This window comes from Monosiga brevicollis, genomic scaffold (genome assembly GCF_000002865.3).
Source record: "Monosiga brevicollis MX1 MONBRscaffold_6 genomic scaffold, whole genome shotgun sequence".
Classification (NCBI taxonomy): domain Eukaryota; class Choanoflagellata; order Craspedida; family Salpingoecidae; genus Monosiga; species Monosiga brevicollis.
This window is the reverse complement of record NW_001865043.1, coordinates 1,347,742-1,372,229: the sequence shown is the minus strand read 5'-3', so window position 1 is coordinate 1,372,229 and position 24,488 is coordinate 1,347,742. Positions and strand designations below refer to the sequence as shown.

At 53.8% G+C, this 24,488-nt stretch overlaps 8 protein-coding genes across 8 annotated transcripts in view; 3 read left to right on the top strand and 5 right to left on the bottom strand.

The window, feature by feature from the left end:
• MONBRDRAFT_36606 (uncharacterized protein) overlaps nt 1–1,820 on the bottom strand; it is a gene marked incomplete at its 5' end in the record, with an annotated part of 3,980 nt that extends 2,160 nt beyond the window's left edge. Inside the window, 2 exons of the mRNA XM_001744543.1 lie at nt 77–1,210; nt 1,322–1,820. Coding sequence (XP_001744595.1) covers nt 77–1,210; nt 1,322–1,820 — 1,633 coding nt within the window. The remainder of the gene's footprint in view (nt 1–76; nt 1,211–1,321) is intronic.
• A 1,016-nt stretch (nt 1,821–2,836) lies between these two features.
• MONBRDRAFT_24421 (uncharacterized protein) lies at nt 2,837–5,006 on the top strand (the record flags this gene model as incomplete). Its single annotated transcript, XM_001744746.1, has 2 exons — nt 2,837–2,903; nt 3,028–5,006. 2 exons carry the CDS (start codon nt 2,837–2,839, stop codon nt 5,004–5,006), a joined length of 2,046 nt encoding a protein of 681 aa, XP_001744798.1.
• Nucleotides 5,007–5,201: 195 nt separating this feature from the next.
• Nucleotides 5,202–7,979, bottom strand: MONBRDRAFT_18571 (uncharacterized protein; the record flags this gene model as incomplete). Its single annotated transcript, XM_001744542.1, has 13 exons — nt 5,202–5,405; nt 5,523–5,604; nt 5,700–5,755; nt 5,827–5,920; nt 6,008–6,091; nt 6,200–6,274; nt 6,427–6,570; nt 6,706–6,894; nt 6,988–7,080; nt 7,162–7,284; nt 7,373–7,485; nt 7,614–7,685; nt 7,802–7,979. The coding sequence occupies 13 exons, from the start codon at nt 7,977–7,979 to the stop codon at nt 5,323–5,325; spliced, it is 1,386 nt and encodes a 461-aa protein (XP_001744594.1). The 3' UTR covers nt 5,202–5,322.
• Nucleotides 7,980–8,622: 643 nt separating this feature from the next.
• On the bottom strand, nt 8,623–11,709 carry MONBRDRAFT_31936 (uncharacterized protein; the record flags this gene model as incomplete). Its single annotated transcript, XM_001744541.1, has 13 exons — nt 8,623–8,891; nt 8,977–9,026; nt 9,145–9,211; nt 9,354–9,511; nt 9,624–9,767; nt 9,792–9,841; nt 9,930–10,068; nt 10,184–10,525; nt 10,632–10,818; nt 10,899–11,011; nt 11,131–11,244; nt 11,357–11,470; nt 11,572–11,709. 13 exons carry the CDS (start codon nt 11,707–11,709, stop codon nt 8,810–8,812), a joined length of 1,698 nt encoding a protein of 565 aa, XP_001744593.1. The 3' UTR covers nt 8,623–8,809.
• A 1,438-nt stretch (nt 11,710–13,147) lies between these two features.
• Nucleotides 13,148–16,264, top strand: MONBRDRAFT_15943 (uncharacterized protein; the record flags this gene model as incomplete). The annotated part of the gene is made up of 12 exons (XM_001744745.1): nt 13,148–13,231; nt 13,343–13,394; nt 13,502–13,554; nt 13,650–13,760; nt 13,852–13,988; nt 14,084–14,208; nt 14,432–14,590; nt 14,696–14,842; nt 15,521–15,611; nt 15,757–15,890; nt 16,039–16,110; nt 16,179–16,264. Coding segments are annotated over 12 exons (1,251 nt in total), but the record flags the coding sequence as incomplete, so codon positions are not given.
• Nucleotides 16,265–16,363: 99 nt separating this feature from the next.
• MONBRDRAFT_20550 (uncharacterized protein) lies at nt 16,364–18,649 on the bottom strand. The gene is made up of 10 exons (XM_001744540.1): nt 18,574–18,649; nt 18,252–18,350; nt 18,106–18,179; nt 17,827–17,994; nt 17,566–17,652; nt 17,356–17,448; nt 17,178–17,237; nt 16,956–17,069; nt 16,706–16,864; nt 16,364–16,611 (listed from the first exon to the last, which is right to left on the bottom strand). Exons 1-10 carry the CDS (start codon nt 18,626–18,628, stop codon nt 16,597–16,599), a joined length of 924 nt encoding a protein of 307 aa, XP_001744592.1. The 5' UTR covers nt 18,629–18,649; the 3' UTR covers nt 16,364–16,596.
• Nucleotides 18,650–18,946: 297 nt separating this feature from the next.
• On the bottom strand, nt 18,947–21,546 carry MONBRDRAFT_24415 (uncharacterized protein; the record flags this gene model as incomplete). Its single annotated transcript, XM_001744539.1, has 2 exons — nt 18,947–19,157; nt 19,955–21,546. The coding sequence occupies 2 exons, from the start codon at nt 21,544–21,546 to the stop codon at nt 18,947–18,949; spliced, it is 1,803 nt and encodes a 600-aa protein (XP_001744591.1).
• Nucleotides 21,547–23,853: 2,307 nt separating this feature from the next.
• The window catches only part of MONBRDRAFT_7234 (uncharacterized protein), a gene marked incomplete at both ends in the record, with an annotated part of 2,879 nt that continues 2,244 nt past the window's right edge, over nt 23,854–24,488 (top strand). Inside the window, one exon of the mRNA XM_001744744.1 lies at nt 23,854–24,475. Within this exon, the coding sequence (XP_001744796.1) occupies nt 23,854–24,475 (622 nt within the window). The remainder of the gene's footprint in view (nt 24,476–24,488) is intronic.

The following is a 24,488-nucleotide window of genomic DNA, read 5'->3' as shown; positions in this document are numbered from 1 at the left end:
GGGGGCCCCAAAACCCCCCCCCCCCCCCCCCCCCCAATGCATGGGTGTGTGCTTCACTTCAGTTCAACCCACTTACCTGCCAACGTGTCAACGCCGGCAAGGGCCTGTACAGCGTCGGCTGCAGAGTAATTGGTGGTTGATGAACCCTGCCCTGGAGAGGCCGAGACGGTTCTTGACTCAGCCACAGACGCAGACGTGCTTTCAGCTGGCTCCGGACACTCCTGCTTCACCGTGACCGTCGAATAAGATGGCTCGTGCACTTGTGCCAGTTGCAACCTATGGGATGTCGACGACGTTGACGCGGGGCCAAGATTGTAGAGCTGCAAGACCTGCAAGGCACAATTCGTTGTTACACAGACACACGACTGAGCAGCAAGGCTGACAAGTAATCTGCTAACCTGGGCCTCGTCTAGATCTTGCTCAGCCGTGTTGTGGGGCACGGACTCTGGGCGCCGCTTCTGCAAAGCTCGGGCATTGAAGAAGGCCATGCTTGGTGTGCTAAACTGTGCGAGGCATTGCTCACAGTTAAGCTTGATGGAGATGGTGGAAAAGACCACGCAAGTGACCGCCTTTAGGAGGGGTTTGCCCGTGCCTTCTCGTCGACCCTGCGCTTTCAAAACGGGGCCGAGCACTGCAATGTGGTTGCGCAAGCGCGCCGAGGCATGCGCCAAAGCAAACAAAATCCGTTGGCCAACGTTCAACATGTTGTTTTGAAGGGCGTCAATGCCCCGTGCGACAATGTCATGCCTCCGAGCTTCCAAGATCGGCACCAACAGGTCGAACAAAGGCTCAAGCTCGGAAAGATCTGCTGGAAAGGGCATGACGTCGATGATGTCTGTGATGAAGCTCAACACGGCTCGCATGAGTGTCCGTGGGCGGGTCCGTTGTGGGTTCTGTCGGATCTCATGCCAAGTTCGAACAACCAGTTGGAGTATGCTCTTGAGCTGTTCAACGGGTGTCGTGCAAAGTTGTGCGGCACGCCGGCGTGTGTTGAGGGGAAACTTGTTGAGTAAAACAAAGATGTTGCTGGCACGCGTCAGAGAGAAGGCCGATAGGTCAAGGGTGTCGGCCAAGATGCTCTTCACGATGCAAAGAATGATGACTTCCTCCGCGGGATCGACTGGTGCAAGAACCTCCTTTGTTGGGATCCGATTGAAGCTCACCAGATCGCTGATTGGTCTGTCGTGCCTAAGAACTGCTTTGAACAAACCTGGACAGCCAGGAGTCATGGGATAGGCACGGCAAAATGACAAGAGTGTCATGAGGTGACTAAATGCGTCATGCATACTCATGTGCTCAGTTCAGAATCGCATAAACGTACAATATGCATCGCTATGATTCTCATAAGGTCTTATGGACTTGATGCGCTGGGGTGGCGCTTGGATAGCATTGACGTTGCCCTGAGGATCAACGCCGTTGCCCTGGTCATTGTCGTTCTCGTTCTCGTTCTCGTTCTCGTTCTCGTTCTCGTTCTCGTTCTCGTTCCCGTTCTCGTTCTCGTTCTCGTCCTCGTCCTCGTCCTCGTCCTCGTTCTCGTTCTCGTTCTCGCGGTCGTGGCCATTGTCGTGGTCGTGGTCGTGGTCGTTGTCACCAGCATCATACTGGCTGTTGTCATCCTCAGCTTGATCTTGGTGTTTCAACCCCTGCTTGATTTCATACCCACTCTTTTTGGTCAGGCCAAACCCGTCCTGTGCTTCATCCATGCTGTGATCATTCAAGCTCTCGCCATCGCTATCAATCCTAACATCCCCTTGCTCCTTCTGCTGCCTGTCCTTATCCTGCTTCCCAATAGGATGCAATCGGGGTCGCTTGGGCAGCATGTCGCCCGAAGCAGCTTCATTCCTGCTTTCGGGGATGATGCACGATACAGGATGAGCACATGAGCTCTTCTGAGCGGGTCGAAGAATTGGCGACGATAAAGCACAGAACATACATCATCGCCATGGAGCTGGCCAAAGCTCCTGAAGCCATCGAGATGCAAGAGCCTGTGCAAACTTGGTATACAGGGATGCAGGGGCTGCAGGCGTGGCTATGTTGAGGTTGCCCTGCCCTTTGTGTGGCCAGACTTCATCGAGGATGGCAGAGATTGGCTGGAGGCAAAGCGAATTCAAAAGCCAAAGTTGCATTTGAACCCCGAGTGAAACCCCATCCCTCTTTGCCGTCACCACCCTACGTCTCCAACCCCCACCGCCTCCGCCAGCGGGAAGGAGGCACAAAAGCGCGAGAGAGCGAGAGAGAGCGAGCGCGCGACACCAACAGGAAGCCAAAAAAAAAAAAAACGCGACACACACCACACACAATGGAAGCTAACGGAAATTGCAACTGTGAAACGGGGAACCAAACGTCAACCGTGATGTCCGACACTCGCTTTCTTGAGCTCTCTCTCGCTTTCTCTGTGCTTTAGCCCTTTCTCTGCTCTCTTACTCTCTGCTCTCTTTCTCTGCTCGTCACTCTCTCTGCTCTCTTTCTCACTCTCTGCGCTTTCGCTCTCTCTTCAACAGGTGTGTAATTTTAAGCACACTTTGGCCAACTGACAAAACAGGCTTACAAACAAAATAACCTCGTTGATAAAGGAGGGGTTAGTTTATATTACCAAAAAAATCGCCCAAAGCCCAAAAAAAAACTTTTTTTGAATCGCTCGGATCGACGCGAGGTCGTCGCCAACCGCGTGTGCCCGGATCGCAGCGGCCCACGGCCTGATTCACAGGGAATAACGTGCAATACCTCTCCTCACCCTTCCCTCCAAAAGGGTAAACTTGCAGAACAAGGCACTCTATTGTCCCTGCATTAGACCCAAGCCATAAACATATGATCCTCTCTGTCTTCAAGCACGCCCATGGCCAGCTCCCCCTCGCCAGCCCAGCAGCCCACAACGGCATCTCCCGCCCCACTTGATCAGTTTGGTACGTGACTCAACCCCCTCCCTTTTTCCCTTTTTCTATCCGACTTTGCAGGCTCTTGCTGACCGCCAAACGCTGCTGTCTTTCCGGTACAACGCTCACATCTGTCGTCGTGCTGCAAACGCAGTCAGCATCGTGTCATCTCTCAATGAACATTTACTCGACAATCAACCGCCAAAGTCGCGCCTGTTGCCCAGCTGGAAGCGCCGCACCACCCGCTTCGTCAATAGCATCAAACCACTTCGAGTCTTTCTCTCAGCTGATGACGCACGCTACGGCCTCGCGCGTGCTGTCATCCTTCGCTATGTTGCCTCTCAAATTCACACTCGCTTGCGGCAGCGCCTGGCCACGAGCAACTTCTTCAACGACCGTGTCCTGGGCTATCGTCTAACCCTCCTCCTTGAGCTGTTGTCACGTGTGGACAACCAGGATGGCATTCTGGCCACCATTGCCGCCGCCCACCCCGACCTCCTGCTGATGGCCCTTCAAGCTGCCCATCGCATCAGCTGTGGTGCCCAGGGTACCAACTCACCCCTTCTTCAGTGGCTGGTCTTGCTTCTCGGCACACCCGCCTACTTTGAAGCCCTTCTCACTTCTGAGCAGCTTGGCCAGGCTTTTTGCCTCATCCTCCTCACCATCAACTCCCAGCCCAACATGGGCCGATACTATCCGCAGCTTGCTGCCTCTCTGCTGCAGATGGCCCACTACAATCGCGGCCTTCGGGCCAAAATCACCTTCATTCTCCGCCTCATGCCCAGTGAGACGGCTCGTCAAAGTACTCTGGAACGGGCCTTGCTGAAAGCCCTCTCCCTGCCCTCTGAGGCCATAAACGTCTGCCGTCAGTGTGGTCAAGACCTCAATGCCGCCCTTGCCGGTCGCATTCTTCTGGATGAACTCGCCCTCGCCGCCTCCCCCACCACCCATGACATCCTCGAACTCCCCGCCAATCTACTTGCACATAGCCCCCTCGTTCGAATCGACCTTGGTCTCGCTCAGAAACAGCGCCCCCGCCCTCGCCAAGAACCTGCTCCGGTAACCCGACCTGGCCCACATCAGCAAGTGTCAACGACCAAATCACGCTCATCCTCTGCCCAGCCAAGCCCGAGCCCTGCCTCCCATCGCAATATCAGCATCGATGAACCGTCTTCAGAGAGTACCACGGCCACAGACATGCTTGATCTTTGCCTCACCGCCGAAGCTCACCCCAATGCTACCATAGCTACCGACCACGGCCTTCTTGACGAAATGCCAGTGGCGCCGACCATGCTTGTTCCCGGAACAGAAGCATCTATCCGAGCAGACAACGTGCCCAACCCCATGACATCAACCGATGCTGTGGCTGCCGCACCGCCCTTTTCCTCACAATCCACCCAAACCTCATCCCGAGCACCGATGGGCACACAGCGGAGCACCGAGCTCCCAAAGGCAAATACAAGCCCTTCTCGACCCAAGCCATCCCGCTTACCAAGTGCTGATACAGACCTCGACTCGCCACAACCCGTGCCTTCATGGACAGCTAACCCTAGCGCTGCCGCCACACCCCTCAACGAGGACATTTTATACGCCACGACGCCCCCCTCCGTTGCCTCCTCGACGCAGTACTCGCCTGCCGTCTCCCACGTTAGCCTGCAGACGTACGAAGCCATGAGTCCCCAAGCGCCAGGGTCCGTTACGTTCCCACCAACCTTTCCCCCACGTGCCCGTGGAAGCTTCGTTCCCGTACATCATCTGCAGGCGGTGGCAAGCCCCCAAGCAATGCCTTCGGGGCCCCCGGAAGCCTTGCCCTTGCAAGCAGGTGTCAGGACCAAGGGCCCAGCCACGTTTCCTCCCACCAGCCACCACCATCATCACCAGCCATCAGAGCACTTTTTCCCCAACCAGCAAAAACTGCATTCGCCTCTGCCCCCGACGCTTGCCGTCGGCGAGCGCCCCCGCTACTTCCCCGATGGTAGCACGCTGGCATCTTCGCTCTCAAACCACAAGACCAACGTATTGGCAAACGCGGCAGCTTTGGGGCTATCGGCAAGTCATGAACCGACCCCCAAGCACGCTCGCTTAGAGGTGATTCGCCGAACGTCCCACCCAAGCCTCCCCAATCAATCTTGAGAACAAAGCCGTGTACAACATGCTGCGCATGGCACTCGGCTCTTTTTGTTTTATTATTCTTCGAAAGTTTGTTTGTTTGTTTCTCGTCGTGGCGCTTCGTATGAAACATCTGCATCGTGCGCATGACCACAGTCAAAGGTACCGACTGTATTATCAACATGCTCTGCGAGCACTGAATGCGCTTCTGGGCAATCTCAAATGTTGGACGTCAATTGACCAGTAGCAGCGCACAAAACCTGCCTCTCGAAACGAAAACAGATGGCCCCGTTTGCACTTCCAGGGGTCATGAAGAGGGTTTGCAGATGTGGCAGAGATGCTACTGCTGACCGAGCTTGAGGTTGATGTATTTCACCTCAGTGTATTCGTGCAACCCATGCGAGCCACCCTCGCGACCCACACCTGCACAGGCACAAGGCGTTCAAAGCAGAGCTGGAGCATGAGACATTCTTGTGCCGCAATGACCGAGCAAGCGTGCTGGCTCATCTGGGTCAAATCTCAGGGAGGGTGGATTCATACCTGCTTGCTTGACGCCGCCAAAGGGTGCGCCTGCGTTGCTAATCAGACCCGTGTTGACACCGACCATACCAAACTCCAAACCCTAAAACAATCAAGGTGAGAGTTGGAGAAGAGGCCAAAGACGGAAAATAGAATAAAAGCAAATGACGTTCTGATTGACGGAAGATGGCTACTCACTTCACTCATCCGATAAACTCGGTCAATGTCTTTGGTAAAGAGATAACTGGCCAGTCCTATTCACAGCCACGGATGGGCATGAGAGTTGCCATGACTCTGCCAAAGGGTGTTCATAACGCACACGCACCCAGCTCGGTAGAGTTTGCGCGCTGCAGCGCCTCCTCCTCGGTGCTAAATCGCTGGATGGCAGCAACGGGACCAAAGATCTCCCCTTGGGCAATCTAGATGGGCCGAGCGGGTGAGTCGACGATCGTCAGAACACCCTTGCAAGCGACATGGGGGAAAGGGAACCAAAGACACGAGGGTACCTTCATTTCGCTTGACACGTCAGTCAAAAGAGTCGGCTCGAAAAACCAGGCGTTGGGTTCAACGCGACGCCCACCGGCCACCAACTAGAACGTTTGACAGAACCCAGTATAGAGCATCAGTCGGCTTGCTCACACGCTTACAGTCGGTCAGGGCAGGAGTGACAACACTGTGTTGTTTGCGTTTTACCCTACCGTTGCACCCTTGTCAAGGGCATCTTGGACCAGCTCTTCAACCTTTTGAACAGCACTTTCATCGATCAATGGGCCCTAGCGTAGATGCACCAATCGTGTGTGCCCCCGGAAGATGGAGAACACGATGATGTCGTCAGGCGCTTCGGGGATGGCATGGTTTACGTTCCATGTGTTTGGCATTTTGCTCGTTGCCAAACGAGCGAATATTGATTGACCCCAAAACACACCTGCGTGACACCGTCTTCAAGCCCGTTGCCTAGCTTCAATTGCTCGCGCATTGCGTCGTGCAAAAGCTGGACAAAGCGATCATGTACAGCATCCTGAACGAAGAAACGGTTGGCACAAATGCACGTCTGACCCGAGTTACGAAACTAGTCGCAGCCCCCAGATCATCAATGCGCAACCAAAGCACAATGTCATCCAGACAACCAGAATGAGTAGTCCAATCAACGACAATACTTTGATGAGCGCATCGGAGGAACGTGCACAAGGCAATGTGGGTGAACCTTGGATTTGATGGCTCCATCGACTGCAGCAGGGATGTCGGCATCATCCATGACGATAAAGGGAGCGTTGCCTCCAAGCTCCATGCTGGTGCGCTTGATCGTACCGGCAGCCTGTTTCATGAGGATGCTACCAACATGCGTAGAGCCAGTGAAGGAAATTTTCCGCACTGCTGGGTTAGTTGTGAGCTCCTGCGGCATAGGAGGGCATGATCGGTGAGCCATGGGAAAAAAGGATCGGCTGAAGCAAGGCGGAACATCAACAGCGCAGCCGGCTGAGCACACCTCGCCAATGGCAGAAGAGTGTTCATGATCACAAGTGAGGACGGGAAACAGGGCCTCGGGTATGCCGGCCTCATAAGCCAACGCGCTAATTGCCTGACATTAGCGTAAGTTGCGTGAGCACATGATTTTGAACAAATGCCCTCACAATTTTGACAGAATTGACGTGAATTATACTTGAGCACTCAGCGGCGTAGCTGCGGCGGGTTTGGCAAGCATAGCACAGCCCGCAGCCAAGGCTGGTCCTGCCTTGCGAGTTAACATTGCCAAGGGGAAATTCCAAGGCGTGATGCATGCGCACTAACATGTAAAACAACGCCGTGAGGACTAAGTGAAATGGCATGACACCACGGCCCCGATTGCCCCTGAGACGTCTCCGGGTACGTACCACGCCCACAGGTTGATGAATGGTGTAAATGCGCTCGTTGCCAGCACCTGGTGGATGTGTATCACCATACTGCCGCAACGCCTCCTCGGCAAACCAATCCACAAAAGAGGCCGCTGCGGAACCCCAGCGCAAAAGCCGATCAGGGCACAAAACATCGCTAGTGTCTAGCAAGCCCATGACCAAAGTACTTCTCCCACCCCTTGGGTCATGCTAGAGCAGAAGTATGGGCGGCTGTACAAACCATAGGCCACCTCGCCGCGGGCCTCGGCCAGCGGCTTGCCTTGCTCCGTGGTCATGAGCCGAGCCAGGTAGTCTAAGAGCAGAGATCATGAGATCTGGGCGGAAAAAAATGCTCTTGTACCTTCTTGCTCTTCTTGCAATATGAAGCTTAATTAGACGACTAAATTGCACCATGCAGCAGAACCGTACCCTCGTTGTCCATGATCAAATGATACCAGCGCTTGAGCTTTTGGGCACGCTCCTTGACAGGGACCCGCGCCCAGTCACGCTGAGCCTTTGTGGCCGCTGTCACAGCCTGGTGCCCAACCCAACAGCAAAATAAATGAATACAAGATGGCAAAGGTCCGATTGTTTCCAACGGGAGCATACATGTGGAGGCGAATTTCGGCGCTAGTTTGCGGTGCGCACCTGCTTGACCTGCTCCAAGGAATGGATGGGGACGTGGGTAATCACGTCCTGAGTGGCAGGGTTGATGACGGCAAAGTGCTGGTCGCTGGTCGAGCTGGAGATGCCTGGGTGCAGGCGAGCTTCCAGATGCAGCGCCTGGCGCGAGCCTGCAGCTGCAAGTGGGCCACGAGCAACCCAGCGTGGCACTTGCCTGGTCAACATCGCCATGTTGTCACGCTCTGGCAGGCCCAGTGAACTTGCGACTAGAAGTTTTTCGTTCCAATCGAGGTCGGCGGGGCGACAAAGCAGGAAAAAAAAAAGCCAGCTACTATCGCCTCGCGTAGCTTCAGAGACAGGGTCTGCCGACTCGCGTAGCTTCAGAGACAGGGTCTGCCGACTCAGCAGCGTCTCAAGTTGTCTCGTCAAACGTGCACTGAGTCACTGTTTGAGCTGAAAGTAAAAAAATGCCCCAAAGCCGCGAAATCTATCAAAACATCTTCAATAACTAACTCTGTCTTCTTTAAGAAAAACGCATATACGCTTGAGATAACGTCGATAAGTCACATGTCCGCAGTCGTCTGGGAAAGCAGGTTGGAGCCTTTTTTTTCTTGTTTTTTTTTTTTCCAAAAATTTTACGGAGTCCAACTCTTTCTTATTTTGACGAGAACAGGAGGACGCGGCCGAGGGGGGACGGTGGCCACAGGAAGGGGATAAACGAGTGGTCAAAGCAGGGTGTTGTGCACCTTGGTTGGTACCACCGATTCTTTTTTTAGAGCGACACATACACTCACACACACATACGCACGCGGTCTACTCCTCCTCCGAGGTGCCGTTCAAGCGGTGCTGCGCCGAAGCAATGAGCCGGTCCACCACGGTTGTCTGCAACGTCAAGCTATTGGCAACCAATTGGGCAAGTTGGCCTGGGTGATTGGAAAAACAATTGGACGGCTCGCAGGCCAAAACCGTGCACTACTCACGTTCGCGAAATCTTAAAGTACTCCAATGCCGTGGCTGGATCGTTGTTGTCCTGTGTCAAGAGTCAAGCAATGTGTAAGAACCAGGAGCCTGACTTCTCAAACGCTTGGCAAAAGACAAAAACAAGCTCATCAAGGACCGGCAAGGCGATGCGCGGCCCGTGCTCTCACCATGTACAAATTGCCCAGTCGGTTGTATATCGTGTCCGTGCGAAAGTACGAGGCATGACGCTCGAGCCTGGTGTGCAAAAAGCAAAGAGCCGAGTGTGGGCCAGCAAGGGTCGAAGTGAAAGCTGGTACAAGCCTCAGATCCAAGGCACATTCGAGGCAATTGCCAGGGCTCAAGGCCTAGGGTGAAAACCACAGCACTGGGCACGTACAGGTCAATGCCCATTTGAAACTGCTTCTCCCGTGCATACACCTCACACATGCCAAAGATGGCGTCGATGCAGTGGGCGTCCAGGGCCAAAGCTTGCGTGAATGCTCGCCGTGCCCGTGCTGATCCATCCGAAAAATTGTTGCACACATGACCCAGCAACTATCGAAGATCGAAGATCAAGAAGGAAATTCACCAATAAGGATTGGCGTCCTGCACCAGCAGCTCTAAAGCGGCATGGGACAAGGACCTTGACAGCATTGGCAAAACCTACAGCAAGAGCTCGTGGACTCTTTTTCATCTTTTCAGCATAGTCCTTGGCCACCTGCACCGCCATCAAGCATAAGCATGTGTCGCTCTCCCCGACGTTGCCGTTGTTTTTGGTTGTTTTTGCCTTGGCAGGGAGGGGCAGGACAGTCTTTTTCCAGCACACAAATCACACCTGAATGGCTTCTCGGTAGCGCTTGAGTCCCAACATGGATCGTGTGAGGCCTGCCAAGAAGACATGTTCACCCAGTGACTGAGTGAGTTATTGGCCCATCGCAACGAGTGAAAGGGCTAGAGAAGGGTGCGGGCCGACCTTGATGTGCTCGAAAGGTGCTGCCTAGAGCCAGTGACTTCCGAAACGTGAAGCGAGCATCGTCCATCTGGCCCAAGCGGATGTACAAAAAGCCTGCCGTGACCTGCGCCTCGTGGCACAGAGGGTCGAGTTCCAAGGCCTGGGCCAGCAGGCGCGACATTAAGACCCCACGCATTAGACGATGATGACGAATTGTCGTCAAACAGATGGCAGGAGGATGAGCAAGAGCATTCGTGACCTAGCGCCAATCTCACCCGCTGAACAAACGCCTTGCCCTTGTCGGCGTAGTCGGTACACAAAGCAATGTCCTCTTGGGAATTGCACATGAGGCTCATGTACTCGGCGGCCACCTGCCATGCTTCGGGCTGTTGCGGATTGGCGTCCATCATGGCGCCGGCCAGGGCCTGCAGTTCATTCTGTCGGCCGCATGTTTGTAGCAGAATAGCGTACGTGGGCATGAACCGTCGCGCCAAATGATTGTCACCCTCCCATGCCTTGTCAAACGCCATGATCGAGGCCGCCATGTTGCCATGCATGTAGCGGAGTGAGCCCAAAAGGCCCAGGAGATAGGTGCTGTGGGGAGCCACTTGCAAACCCTGTGTGATCAAGGTGAGTTGATTATGCCAGTTGAGGTGATGCATGGCTCGCTCGTTCGAGATGAATCAGAGCAGGTCAGCGCAACAGGCGGAGACAAGCACTGACCAGTTCGACGTGCTTGACGGCCTCGAGAACATCGCCCAGCCCTTCACAAGCATGTGCAGCAGCTGCGGCGGGCCACCAGTAAAGGGCTTTATCGTACCGGCAAGCTTTGGTAGTAAGCTCAGCCTCACGCACGTCGGTTTGAAGCTTGAGCAGCATGGCCTGAGCCTCTAGTGCGTAGGGTTCTTGCCTATGGGTGTGGAATGGCCAAAGCGTGAGGCCAGTGCCGCTGTGCTTCGATCCGTGTGAATTCAAGTCGCAAGTACGCACGCCAAGGCTTTCTTCAGCAGACGGATGGCATGATGCCGATCGCGCACTTGAACAAAGCGCGCCACACGAATGAGAATGGATGGTGGTATGAGATCGAGGTTAACCTGCAACAGCTGCAAGGTCAAGTTACATCAGCACAGACCGAATGAGGCGCGGCTGCCGAGGTCAAAATGGCGGCATCAAGTCGCCTCAACGCAGGAAGCTGTGCAAAGTGGGAATGCCAGCAACTGACCAACTTGTTCGCGCTCTCATGGTCGTGCAGCTGCAGGTGACATTCCAAAAGCTCATTCCACAACATGGGCTCCTCGGTACCGGTGCAGTGCTGCAGCGCGCTGTTCAAGACAATCTGTCGTCAAACCAGGCACAGCATCAGCGCGTCCTATGAGTTTGTTGCTCGCCATGTAACGTGCTGAGACGCCGACGGCGAGCGTGTCCAGGCGTCCAGCGTTGATACCCACCTTAGCACGCTTGACATCGCCTTGACGTCGGTAGGCACGAGCCAAAAGAGGGTCGAGGGAGGCAGCTGGTCGGTAGACGTGAAGGCCATGCAAGTGAAGGCGCACTGACTCCCCCTATGTAGATCATTCACGGGCAGCAGACTCAGCACGGTGAGTTGGTGGTGATCCAGGCATGCTGGTAGAGGATGGGTGGCTGACGTATCCCAACAGCGTACGAGGATGGAAGCAGATTCGTAAAGCTCCTGATCCAATAGAGAGGTCATTCTTGACTTGATGGCCTCAAGATCCACCGAAGCAAAAGAGTAACCGCTGGGCACGGGGATGTCCCATCGAGGAGCTGTGTCGCCCAGCATGTTGGCCGGTCGTCTTTAATCAAGAGCTTTTTTCCTTGAATCAAGCTTTTGCGTCCGCTTATCGCTTGAACACGGCTAGGGTAAGCGCCTGGCTACCCGTATACCTGCCCTGATACTCGCCCTGGCCGCTGGTCTCACCAATGAGGAGCGACAACCAGGCACGAGTGCCGCGAAGAGCGACGTGTGTGTGTGTGTGTGTGTGTGTGTGGTGTTTGATTCGGCGCCAAAAAAAAAAATCAAAAAAAAAATTCAAATTTTGGCAACTGTTGTTCACAACATAACACTGAACTTTTGTCAGATGTTATTGTCAGCAAAATCTGGTTCGTCGGGAGGTCGGAGAGGACAGAGAGACAGAGACAGAGACAGAGACAGAGATAGACACAGAGATAGACACAGAGACAGACACAGAGAGAGAGACACAGACACAGACACAGAGACAGAGAGAAAGACAGAGACAGAGACAGACACAGACACAGACACAGAGACGGACACAGACACACAGAGACAGAGACAGTCACAGAGACAGACACAGAGAGCAGCTGGCACGCTCTCTCTCTTTCTCTCTGTGCCGTTCATGATTGTTGACCTTGTGACGGGTGCGGTCACCGCCACAGCTGCGGCCGTGCATGGAGAAGCGGGACGGAGGTTGAAGGACGACTGGCAGTGGATGCGGCTTGGATATTTTGTTTTCTGAGGAGGGAGCCCTCGTGCTGCTGCTGATACCTGAAAACGCTCCTTGAATTGCCGTGGCGCACAAGGAGCTCGAGCAAGCGGAGCTCAAAAATGGCGTAAAGAAGGCGGGATCAAGACCCGGCTGCTGAACCTCCCAGGCACAAAATCGTGGAAAACAGAGCTGGCATTGCCAGCGCGTCAGTTATCCTTGTAGGCGCTTCCTTCTTGCCCATCCGCCATGGCTTCGGGTGAGCGGTATGAAGTACTTGTGCGTAAGTTGAGCACCCCACCCCACGTGTGCCTGGTTGGATCAACTCATGTTGCAATGGGTGTGCACTCACACCTGGGACTGCTCTTGGCAGGGTCTAACCAAGATGATGGCCCAATATCTCCTGGTGACCTCGCTGACTGGCGCCACCTTCAGCCCGATGAGCCATTTGGCGCAGATGCTACCCATGACGATGCGAGCACAGATGTGGCATCGCAACCAGACCCCTGCGCTGATTTACTGCCGGTACGTCCGTTTTGTACGCCAAACCCAAGCGGCTTGCCATAGCTCCGCTCACCCAGCCCCTATCCTGTTTGATTAGGTGGAAGACCCTGCTTCAAGCAGTGCGACTAATCGTCTCCTCATCCTGGCAGCCCTCATGGCTGGCCTGGGTGGCTTTCTTTTTGGGTGAGCTGAGCATGACGTATGCTCTTTCATGGCCTGCCACATTTTTGAGTTTGCTGGCCAGACTCACCCCAGACCTGATTGCCTTTGGCGCTCATTGCCAGCTATGACATTGGCATCATCTCGGGTGCTCTGTTGCAGTTGGATGAAAAATACACGCTGACCGATCTCCAAGAGGTTCATCCTACTCATCCCGGGCTCGCACCGTGCCTTGCTTCCGCCTGTGATCGTGTCCCCACCCTCTTGTATGACCACCTGATACTGGTCTTGCCGATACCTAACAATTAGGAACTCGTTGTCAGCCTCATGCTGGTTGGCGCCATCATAGCCTCGCTTGTTGGTATGATCAGCACGCGCCCTTGCACCTCGCAGGACCCATCGCTGCGCCCAAAGGTGAAACTGTTTCGTTCGCTTGGCGCTGACCTGTATCACCGGGGCATATTCCAGGTGGCTTTATCGTCGATTGGGGCGGCCGGCGCACTGTGATCGTTGTGAACGCGGTTTGTGGTGGTTGCTTCCTTTTCACACCTTTGAGCTTGGACCGGCGACGAACAGCTCTCACACCTTGGTGACTACGTACACCATCTTCTGATAGGCCGTATTTGCCCTCGGAGCCATCATCTTGGCCGCTTCAAACAATCTTGGAACTCTGTACTTTGGTCGAGTGGTTGTCGGTTTTGCTGTGAGCCTGAGTGCCGTCTCCGAGGTGCGGGTTCATGTCAGATATCCCAAGGCTGGTGAGCCACGGTGAAGGATGCATTTGTTCATTTGTAAAAACCACCGCCACATACTTTTAGGTGATCTACATCAGTGAGATTGCGCCTGCTCAATCACGGGGAGCTCTCGTGAGCTTGAACGAAATGGGCATCACGCTTGGCATTCTCGTTAGCTACATTATCAACTACGCCCTCATTGATACCCGAGAGGGATGGCGGTATGATATGGCACCATGTCGGAATGCGTTGCGAGATGCTTGATGAATGAAAGCCTTGTGATAGCAAGCCGTTCTCCATTTGGCTCCTTCTACAGGTACATGTTCGGTATCAGCATTGTGCCGGCAATCATTCAAGGCGTGGGCATGCTCTTTCTCCCCCGCTCGCCGCGTTGGCTGTTGCTAAGGGGTCACCGAGAAGAAGTACGTGGCGTGCCAACTTGTTCCGTTTGATGGCATGGCAAGCCGGCGCTCGCACATTTGGCAGCAAGGCATTTATGAGATTCATTCACCACGCACACCCACCCTTCTTCTGGCCCATCCCCTGATAGGCGGTAGCGGCTCTTCGAATGCTACGCCCTTCGTCGCATGATATTGGGGAAGAAATCAAGGTCAGTACCTCTTTTTCAGAATTTGTGTGACTCGAGCTGTGCGCTCAACAAGAGCACTGTGCGTCATCTTCTTCCACGTGCCCACTGCACAGATCATCGAGACGGCAAACGAACAGCAAAGCAAGGTCTCACTGAGCGCGCTGCTCACCGACCCCATCTTGCGCAAGTGCCTCTTGATCGGTTGTGCTCTCACCCTGCTCCAGCAGTTTACAGGTGTGTCCTCCACCTGCCTCCCATGGACCACCCGAACATGTTTCACGGCGGTGCCTGACGATTGCTCTACCGTGTGATGCAAACGGTACCATGACTTTATTGCAGGTCAACCGACAGTGCTATACTACGGCTCTACCCTCTTCAAGGCCGCCGGTTTTGCCTCAGACCGTGCTGCAACGCTGGCTAACATGATCATTGGCATCGTCAAGGTACTCGCCACGGCCGTGGCACTGGTCAAGGTTGACCGGCTAGGTAGGAACAACAAGCAGCAGCTTACTCGCGCGTTGTGACGTTTTTGGTACAATTGTCTCTTATTGACTCGCCGCAACCATGTTTATCAGGCCGGCGAATGCTCTTGCTGATTGGGACTGTCCTCATGGTGCTGAGCCTGGTCGTGCTTGCTTCAGTCACGGCCTCGGCCACCATGATTACAACCGAAGTAAGAACAATTCCTCCGTTTTTCTTCTTCTTTGTTTTGGTTCAGGCAGAGAGGAATGGTACGCCGGCACCCTCACTCTGCAGGCAATAATTTGAGCTCACCTACTCGCTCGCATTATGGCTAGCCCAACACAACGTACACCAACGCGACTAACGCTTCAACCGTTGATCGGCGAGACTGGGCTAGCCACGCACTGTACGGGCACGTTGTGCTGCCAAAGGCCGCAACCTGTTGGAATGAGCCCGGCTGGAACGGATCGGCCAGTTTTGATATGGCTTCAGCTCGGCTGCCCAGGTAGAAGAAGCATCGACAAATGTGCTGGTCCTGGCTTTCGCGGGCTCGGGATGCTGCACTTCTCGTGAACTCGTGTCGAAACCGCACGTTTGCTTTGCGATGCGCAGCTCGACCATTATCATCGCATTGACAGACTTGACGCTTCATTCTTATCTGCCCGTCATTTAGGCGCGCCTCCCATCAACCCAAACCAGCAGGGATTGGGGAACAGGCCGAATATGATTCACCGGCCGTGAAATGGACCTCGCTTCTGTGCATGCTGGTATTTGTCATTGCATATGCATTCAGGTATGGACGGCTACGCTTTTATGAAAGAGAGGAAGTCGAGGGAAGAAGCAAGATTGACCTTTGCGCCTTTTGGAACCACCGAGCTCGAGTCTCATTTGACCTTGGCTCTTGATACCTGACTAAATGCAATTCTGGCTGATGATAGCTATGGTCCTGTTTCTTGGCTGGTATTATCCGAGCTGTTTCCAGATGACGTGCGCGGTCGCGCCGTGTCCATCGCCACCGTGTTCAACTGGCTGGGCAATCTTCTCGTGTCCCTCACCTTTCTGAGCCTCATGGGTTGGTTGACTTGTTCATGTCTGCGCGCGCATCAATGGATGGATCCACTGGCCACACCAACGTCAGCAATAAGACTGAGCCTCAACCTTGCGTTGAGAGGGTGTGCTGCTCATCTCACGCTATCCCCATGCCTGCAATGCGCAATCAGACGGCATTGGTTTCTCGGGCACTTTTTTCTTGTATGCGGCGATTGGTGTGCTGGCCTTTTTCTTTGTGCTTGGTAAGATGCTGGCGTCTGCGGCGCCGGGACGTGCCTACTCGACTCATTTTGGCGTTCTTTTCGTTCAGTTGTTGTCCCAGAAACCAAAGGCAAGTCGCTTGAAGAAGTGCAAGAGATGATGCGTGTGCGTGGTGTGGGGCTGGACGGTACGTGACTTGCTTGATAAGAGGGGTGGAGGTACAAATAGCCGGGAGAGCTGAGGAGAAAAGAAGGAAAGTTGAGCGAGGTGATAGCGAGCTTCTCATGGAAAAGTACTCGATTCGACATGCTAGCCTTGCCGTGCTACCGGCCAAGAGCCCGTTACGTCCTGCAAGAGGATCAATAAGCAAAAAGCACTGTTGCTGAGTGTAATTATTCACACGACCAGCTCGTGATATCTTGTGCAAGCCGTGCGCCTGCCTGCGTCCCGGAACGTGATGATGACCCCTGATGCACAAGGCATGCGTGCTGATGATCCTGTCAGTGCGACAGGCTTGTGTTTGTTCTTCAGTCACGGCCAATCTAGCGCAGAAAATTAGCAAAGGAGGTGGTGGGTTGAGCGGGAATCAGCGTCTGGTCGCCGAACCTGGGCCACACACAATGCGATCATGCTTACGGTGTGCGTCTCTTTGGGTGCGTCAACACGAAACACCTTTTCCGCAACCACAAAGTATCCCGTGTATTTAACTGCCTTCGGAGTCACGTCGTAATGGTAGTGACCGCCTTGGCCGTGCTGGGAAAAGCAGTGCGTGTGGTCCACTCGCAAGTCCATGCCCTATGATAAACGACCAATTGGTACACCCTTTTGAGCATCAAAGCACCAAGAAGGAGCTTCGGCCAGAGCTGGGAGGGCCGATCGTGCTTACGGGATCATGAGAGACAAAGACAGAGAGGCAAGTGAGCGGTGGCTGGCATTCGTAGAACTTGAGCCATTGTGCCACTTCATCATCAGACTGGAGCGGTGTTTTGCTGAAGTCAGGCTGCGAAGCAAGCATTAGCGGGTACCGGAAGGTGAGCAAGCGGGGGTAAAGATAGACACCAAAATCGGTTAAAAATCACCGAATGCAGGTCAACGTTGGTGGACCCACCATCACGTGAAGCTTGGCATTGCCGGCCTCGATGACGAAGGAGCCGCCAATGGCCACGGGCTGACGATCAGCATGAACCGCCGGAATGAAGATGAGGGTTGGATCGAACATCAATGGGAATATAAATCAGCGGAGGAAGGGGGCCGCGGGCTGTCTATGAAACTAAGCTAAGGCATACCATGGCATCACCAAAGTGGGCATGCAATGCTTCGCGCATGCAGGTCACAAAGTTTTTATCGCCGGTGCGTGTCTCGGCCTCCACCTTGATCACCTGTGGGCGTAATGACAAGGCCAGTTAGCCTCAAGTACAGTTGGGCAAAATTAGCTGGCTGAGCAAATGAGTGAGTCAGCCGGTACGGTGCGTGCAGACACCAACGGTAGCACGTGCCTTGCCAGGGCGACCTTCAGATGCAAGAAAGTTGCCGAGAAGACCAAACTCATTGGAAGAGTAGGGGTTCAAGACCATGGAACCATCCTAAGTATTGCGCGCCAGCCAATGAGAGCGGCTTTTTGGTCCCAGCACAGCGACACTGCTTAGCCGGCAATGTCCGTCTTTTCTTGGCATGTGACTTAAGGACTGGCATGTGCAGCGTGTCTTTCCAGGATTGGGGCTGGGATGGTGTGGACAGGGGGATGTTGTAGCACGCACCTCTGGATCTACCTTGGCAAAGTAGCTCTTGATGGTATGCGTGGCAATGTGGGTGTTGGGCATCATTTCGCAGTTGACGCCAGCCAAACGGGAGGAGCCCGCGCCAGCACCTAGGAAAAACGCGCCGGGCAGGTCGATTTGCTTGGCAACATCGACAAAGTTGTACACCTATGGTGATCACGATCGACAATGGGTACAAACAGAAAGTGAGCTACTCACGGCAGGCTATTTGTCAGTCAACTATGGGAGTCAGCGGCCAAACTTTGAAGGCAAACTGACCTTGTCACGGTTGACCAGAGGCACGAGATTGGGCACGCCACCCACATCGGCCAGGCGTGGGCTACCGCAGATGCCTAAAGAGCAGGCGCATGAGGTCCTTTAGCGTTTGAGGCAAGCTGAACAGGGTCCAAGGCGAGAACACATACCCTCGGAGGCCAGATGAAAGGGCGCCTGGGTCAGATCCGGGCAGTCGACCACCGAGGCCGTGGCCGTGGCGAAATTGGCCCGGAGCCCTGCCTCAAAAACTGTTGGCACCAAGCAGTTCACCAGATCGGATCAGAAGTGATCGAGGGCCAATCAAGCATACACACACACACACACACACACACACACACACACACACACACACACACACACACACACACACACACACACACACATACACACACGCCAGCGCAGCGAGAGCACAAAGATCGCGGCAAAGAAAAAAAGCGGGGGGCAGGGAGGGACGCCACCGGATGCACCTACCGCCCGCCACCTCGTCAAGCGAGGGCACGTGAAAATCGCGGCTGACCACTTCCATCGTAATGGTTGGCACAAAGACCTACACCCCAACACCAATGAGACTCAACTTGCGAGCCACTGAGCATTCATCCCCCTACCAGCTCAAGCTCAAGCTCCCCGCTGCCCTTTCTCTCCGACACACACACAGAGCCACTGACTTTTTTCTATTTTACTTTTTGCAATCAAAATGTCAAGATCGAAGAAAATTACCCCATGTACATGAACATGAATGCACAGCAAAACACAACAACTCTCTTGATCGAGTCTTGAACTCTCCTCTCTCTCTCTTGATCTTCTCTCTGTCTTGATCTTCTCCCTCTCTTGATCTCTCTCTCGCTCACTCTCTCGCCCTCTCTCTCTCTTGATCGCTCTCTGTCTCTCTCTGTTTCTCTCTCTGTTTCTCTCTCTGTTTCTCTCTCTGTTTCTCTCTCTGTTTCTCTCTCTGTTTCTCTCTCTCTTGATCTCTCTCTTGATCTCTCTCTCGATCTCTCTCTTGATCTCTCTCTCTCTCTGTCTCTCTCGTGGTGCATCGTTGACCTGATAGATTACTACATGGCATTATGCTCAGGTTCGCTTGATAGCAGCGATAACACGGTATTTTACGACAACAACGTTGGATGCTTTTGAAAACGCTCACGGTTTGCACCATCACTGATGGACTTGTGAACTCGGGGGAGGGGGAAGCTCATTATCAAGATTGCCTGCCGTCAGCTGTTTCGACGCCGACGCCACCAGGAAAAGCAACGGGCCAATGGGATCAGCAAACATCAGAGAATTTTGGGAATGTCAAGCTTGCGTGGCTACCATCGTCTGTTTTGATTTCCTATGTTGACAAGCAGTAGGCCGTATGCATTGGATGAGGCGGACTCACAAGAAGACGGGTTTCGGACTCGGCACTAGCATGGTCCAAAACGCATCAATAAAACTCAAATGCCATGCTTGTAAGAATGCCATGCTTGTAAGAATGCCACTCACTCGAACGTTATGCGTGTTCAAGTCGAATCCGTGTCCATCATCATTGTCAATTAGTTGGCATGAGAGTAGCTTGGCATCGCTCATGAGCATGCGCCTACTCTCAAAGAGCTTTTTACATGTTAAAGAAAAACCAAAGGGTGCGATTTTGCAAATGTCAGTCATTCAGTTATCTCTCAAACTTAGGTGGCCTGATGCCAAAGTACCAAAATGATGCGCATCGTCTCCTGGAGATGCAGTTCCACTAGAGCCCTGAGGACTCGTCGTGTAGGTTGCGATAAAAGTGGCACAGTCGGTGCAACAAAGGAACATCAGCTATGTGTAATGGATGACGTATTGGGGAAGAAGAGCGGCACTGTTGCGAAAAACATACCAGTCACCCTCATTGCCTGGGGGTGACCAGCAGTCCACTTGGTCGCCGTCTGGAGCTATCGAGTCATGAGTAGGACCGCGGGCACCGATAAGGGCGCGACACATGATCATGGCTCGTGAATGTTGCGAATACCACATGGGAGTATGAGGACCGGTGGCCGTGTAAATCCCCGCACCATGCCGGGCGCCGTTGGTGGACTCAACCCCGTCACCGCCGACCTTGAAGCCATGCATCATGATGTGCTGAATGTTCTCGAGCTTTGAGCCGTGAAACACGCGCAGCTCATGCACGCTGCGACCCTGGCGCTCAAGTTGATGACGGAAATCATCAAACTGCTTTTCAAGGTGGGCGTTTTGCCAATAAGCAATGACCACAGGGCGAGGTCGACGAATGCCCGGAAACATGACCACAAACTGGGTAAAAGCGTACGAAAAGTGATGTTCGGCAAACTCGGACATGGCCTGGGACTTGCCGTGCCTCAGCGTGTGCTGAATGACCCCAGGAGCCACCACCACCTTTTCGTGGGGTGCGTAGGGTTTGTTGGCAGTAAAAGGGATGACAGAATGGCTTTGATTTGTAAGCGGACGACCACGCCTTCGAAGCTCGTACTTGACGTGAGCCCCGGTCTCGTTGTTCACGACGATAAGGATGTGACCGTTTGGTTGGTTGTGGGCAAACTTGACAAAGACGTTCCGGATGGTTTTGGCAGCCGGATTGGAGCGTTCAGGCGCTGGCTGGCAGTGCGGGCAAGGAATTTCCTGAGCGATGGAGGTCGTGGATGTCGTTGCCGTCGTCAATGTGTTTGATGAAGTCGCCTCACCCAACTTCGCGTTGGGCATTTCTTGCGCAGCTGGCAAAACATCGGGTCCATCGAAAGTGGTATCTGATTCTTGGAAGGCAAAGCGCAGATTGACGCCCGTCATCTCTTCAAAGAAGGCACTGGTCACCCCTTTAAAGAACAGAATCTCGAGGGCGTAAGTCACGTCGCGGTCAAGCAGAACGTAAACTGGAGCCTCAGTATCGGGGCAAAGCGAAAAGGCGTGGGGATTGCAGCGGATGATGTCCCAGAGAATAAACTCCGAATCAAACTGATCGACCAAGTCTTTGTTGCTGAGCGAGTTGACAAACTCATTCAGATTTGAAATGCGCATGTCGGGCAGTGCTGTCCGATCAAAGGGTTTGGTGAAAGGGCCATGCGAGCTAGGGTTTGTCATGACGTGTGTACGTTTGGCACTTGGTTGACCTGCGTCCTGCATTTCGTCGTCCTCTGCTTCATCGCTTGAGCATGTAAGACTTGCATCAGAATCGGCGCCGTGCCTGTGCTGGGTGGTGGGGTCCTTTTTCGCGAACGAGGCGTTGCTATTAAATCGTTGGGTGGGAACGTCAACGGCAGAAAATGATGTTTTCGCAGGATTGAGAAAGTGCGATGTGCCTTGTGGAAGCGTGGGTCGCAGCTTCTCTCGACTCGCCGCGAGAGGCCCCGCCAGGTTCAGTTCAGAAGCAATACTGGCTTGCTCCGTGGTGTATGACGGCAAACGGGTGAACTCATCGTGTGTAAAGTCAACCCGTCCACTTGACTCATCCAGCAACATGTCGCACGCTTGTAACCCGAGGTCATGGTCAAAGGGGATGTTCGATTGAACTTTATCATTAGGCTGCGTCATTTGTGGCGGTTGCTGATGGCAGCGGCGCTAATTGAGTGCAATCAGCCCCACTGTGTACGAGGCACTCACGATATACTTTGTGAAAACGCGGATTGTGAAAAATGCCACACTGATACTCGCCGCCAACACCTGGATATACTTTGGCAAAAAAGCAAAACGGCACCCAGCAGCAAAGTCATATATGAGATCTGAGCATTTCAAACTTTTGAAGAGGCAAGGTGGCTTGCTTGCGAGGGGTGGGTGAATGCTGGGTGGATGCTGGCTGGGTGGAAGATGTGACCCGCTTCTCATTAACCCGCCCTCATACCATGAGGGCGGTTCAAAGCCGTCAGAGTTTGCTTTCACCACACACACACACACACACACACACTGTATGTTGTCAAGTCCGTATGTCTGAGTTGCTTGTATCCAGGCTCGAACAAGGCTTGAACAAACCTTGAATTGGAAGTGTGCTTGCAATAAATGCTGGCGCCCAGTCCGAAAAAGTCCACACGAAGCCCGTCCACGAATCACCACCATGCAAGCAGCTCGCCCCCAGTGACCGGGAAAAGAAAAAATGAACTCACGTCAAGCAAACAAATGGAGTGAGTTGGTCATAACAGTAGTTTAGAATGATACTACGTTGAATGTGTGATAAATGTTGCACTGTGAAGGATTACTTATCACATGAAATCATTTCTATTTTTAGTGTCTGTCTGTCTCTCTGTCTCTCTCTCTCTCTCTCTCTGTCTGTCTGTCTCTCTCTTTGTCTCTCTCTCTCTCTCTCTCTCTCTCTCTCTCTCTCTCTCTCTCTCTCTCTCTCTCTCTCTCTCTCTCTCTCTCTCTCTCTCTCTCTCTCTCTCTCTCTCTCTCTCTTTCTCTCTGTGCTCTCTCTCTCTCTCTCTGTTCTGCTCTCTCTTCTTCTGCTCTCTCTGCCAATCTAAGCTTGATGTTGTGATGCGTGTTACGTGAGCATGAAGTGGCAGCCAGGGACCTGCTGCTTTTCACGCACATGTGTCGTGCCCCGTCGCGCAGGGTCAATGGGGCTGTTGGCCCGTCTCAATTTACCATGAGCTCTACCCTCTCCCGTGCCAAGGACGAGCCAATGTTGCCAGCACATTCTCTATTACGAGATGATGACGTGCAGCGCGCAGCGCGTGCTCAGAAGCGGGACATCGCCAATACAGGCAATCGGCCGTGGACGTAGTAGGACGTAGACACAAGTCGACGTTGTAAACGGCAGTCAGACGATGAAGACCCGCAGCCCATGGTATGATAGTCATCAGCACACCGGCCGTACCGGCACCATGGTCATGGTGCCGCTGCCAATACCCGGCTTGTCTGTTCAGCTTTTTTATTTCTTGATGTCGCGCACACACCTTTCTCTCTCTCAAGCTCACGAGATCTCATTCCTTCTCTGAATCTCACTTTAAAACCATGCAAAATACAACCAGTAAACCCCTCATTAACCTTCTCTCTCTGAAATCAACTCGCCACGCTCACAATCTCTACAAACTTTTGCATACCATCGACCCACACACTGGACTCTTTTTGTCTCTCTCTCTCTTCAACATCTCTCAACTTCTCTCAACTTCCCTCAACTTCTCTGAATGTCTCTCCACATCTCTCAAAGTCTCTGAACGTCTCTGAACGTTTGTCAACATCTCTTAATTTCTTAGGTATAAACTCTAATTTATGCTCCTAAACTCTCTTAAACCCTCTTAAGCTCTCTCAAATCTCCCAAACTCTCTCAAATCTCTCAAAGTGTTCAACACGCTATCAACACTCTCTCAAGACTTTCTCAATACACTCACACTCTCTCGCTGCGTGCGAAGTGCGAGAGGCCTTGATTTTGAGGCCTTTGGACCTCCCGCCGCCCCCTGCCTCCTGCCTCCTGCCTCCTGCCTTCTCTGGCTCGGCCTCTGCCTTGGCCTACTCTTGCAGCCCCTCTGTGTCTCTCTGTCTGCTCGTGCCTGCGTGGTGCAGAGCTGGGGTGGCTCCTTGCCCACCCCCAAAAGGCTGCTGCCCACCCCCTGGACCTCATACACAGCTTACTCTCTCTATCCCCCTCCCCTTTCCCCCCTCCTCTCCCCTCTCTTCCTCCTCTCCCCTCTCTCTTTCTCGCCTTGGCCTCTGCCTCAGGACTCAAGAGCCCCTGCTTCCTCTTTCGACACGCCTATACCCGTCTTACTTGGTCGTGGCACCGCGCCCGTGTGGCGGTGGAGCAGTCCGAGTTGACACCTTGTTATCAACACCATGGCGCTGGTGCTCGGACGCGCCGTGGGAAACTGCAACTGCACCGACTGTGGTGGAACGAACAATGTGGCCCACTGCTTCTGGGATCTCAACGTACGCGCTGCTGAAGTGAGCGCGGACGAAGAGGACGATGGGGACGCCACCGAGGTCTACATGTCCGCCATGGAGCAGCTCACCGACGAAGACACCAACCTCAGCTCCCTGCCCAGCCCCAACACCCCTGCGCCCCGCCGTAGCTCCGTGTCCAAAAAGGACCGCATCCGCCAGTCCCTGCGCGGATTTGTCCGAGGCAAATCCAATCGTGTCGAAGCCAAAGACGCTCCCGACAAACTCCAATCCCCGGCCTCTGCGCCCGCAACAGACGCGCCCATCGTGCTCCCAGCCCCGGTGGCTGGCCCCAATGCACTCCCCAGCAACCAACGCCGGAGCGAAGCCGACAAACGCAAACACTACCGCAAACGCCGGTCCAGCGTCAACTCGGCCGTTGGTGACTATGAAGACGCCCCATCCACCGCCGCCCCCGCCTCACCACGTCGTAACACCCACAACAACAACGACCATGGCCATGCCCATCACCACAACCATGCCAGCCTAGACAGTGGCAACGGAACCTCGCAAACTGGTCAACAAGCCCC

Excerpts from the sequence above, each read along its gene's own strand:
- MONBRDRAFT_20550 (XM_001744540.1), bottom strand. The coding sequence starts at position 18,628 with ATGGAAGTGGTCAGCCGCGATTTTCACGTGCCCTCGCTTGACGAGGTG. Across the intron at positions 17,995-18,105 it reads CTCTGGTCAACCGTGACAAG|GTGTACAACTTTGTCGATGT; the intron begins GTCAGTTTGCCT and ends TGATCACCATAG. Across the intron at positions 17,238-17,355 it reads CCCACTTTGGTGATGCCATG|CCCGTGGCCATTGGCGGCTC; the intron begins GTATGCCTTAGC and ends GCTGATCGTCAG.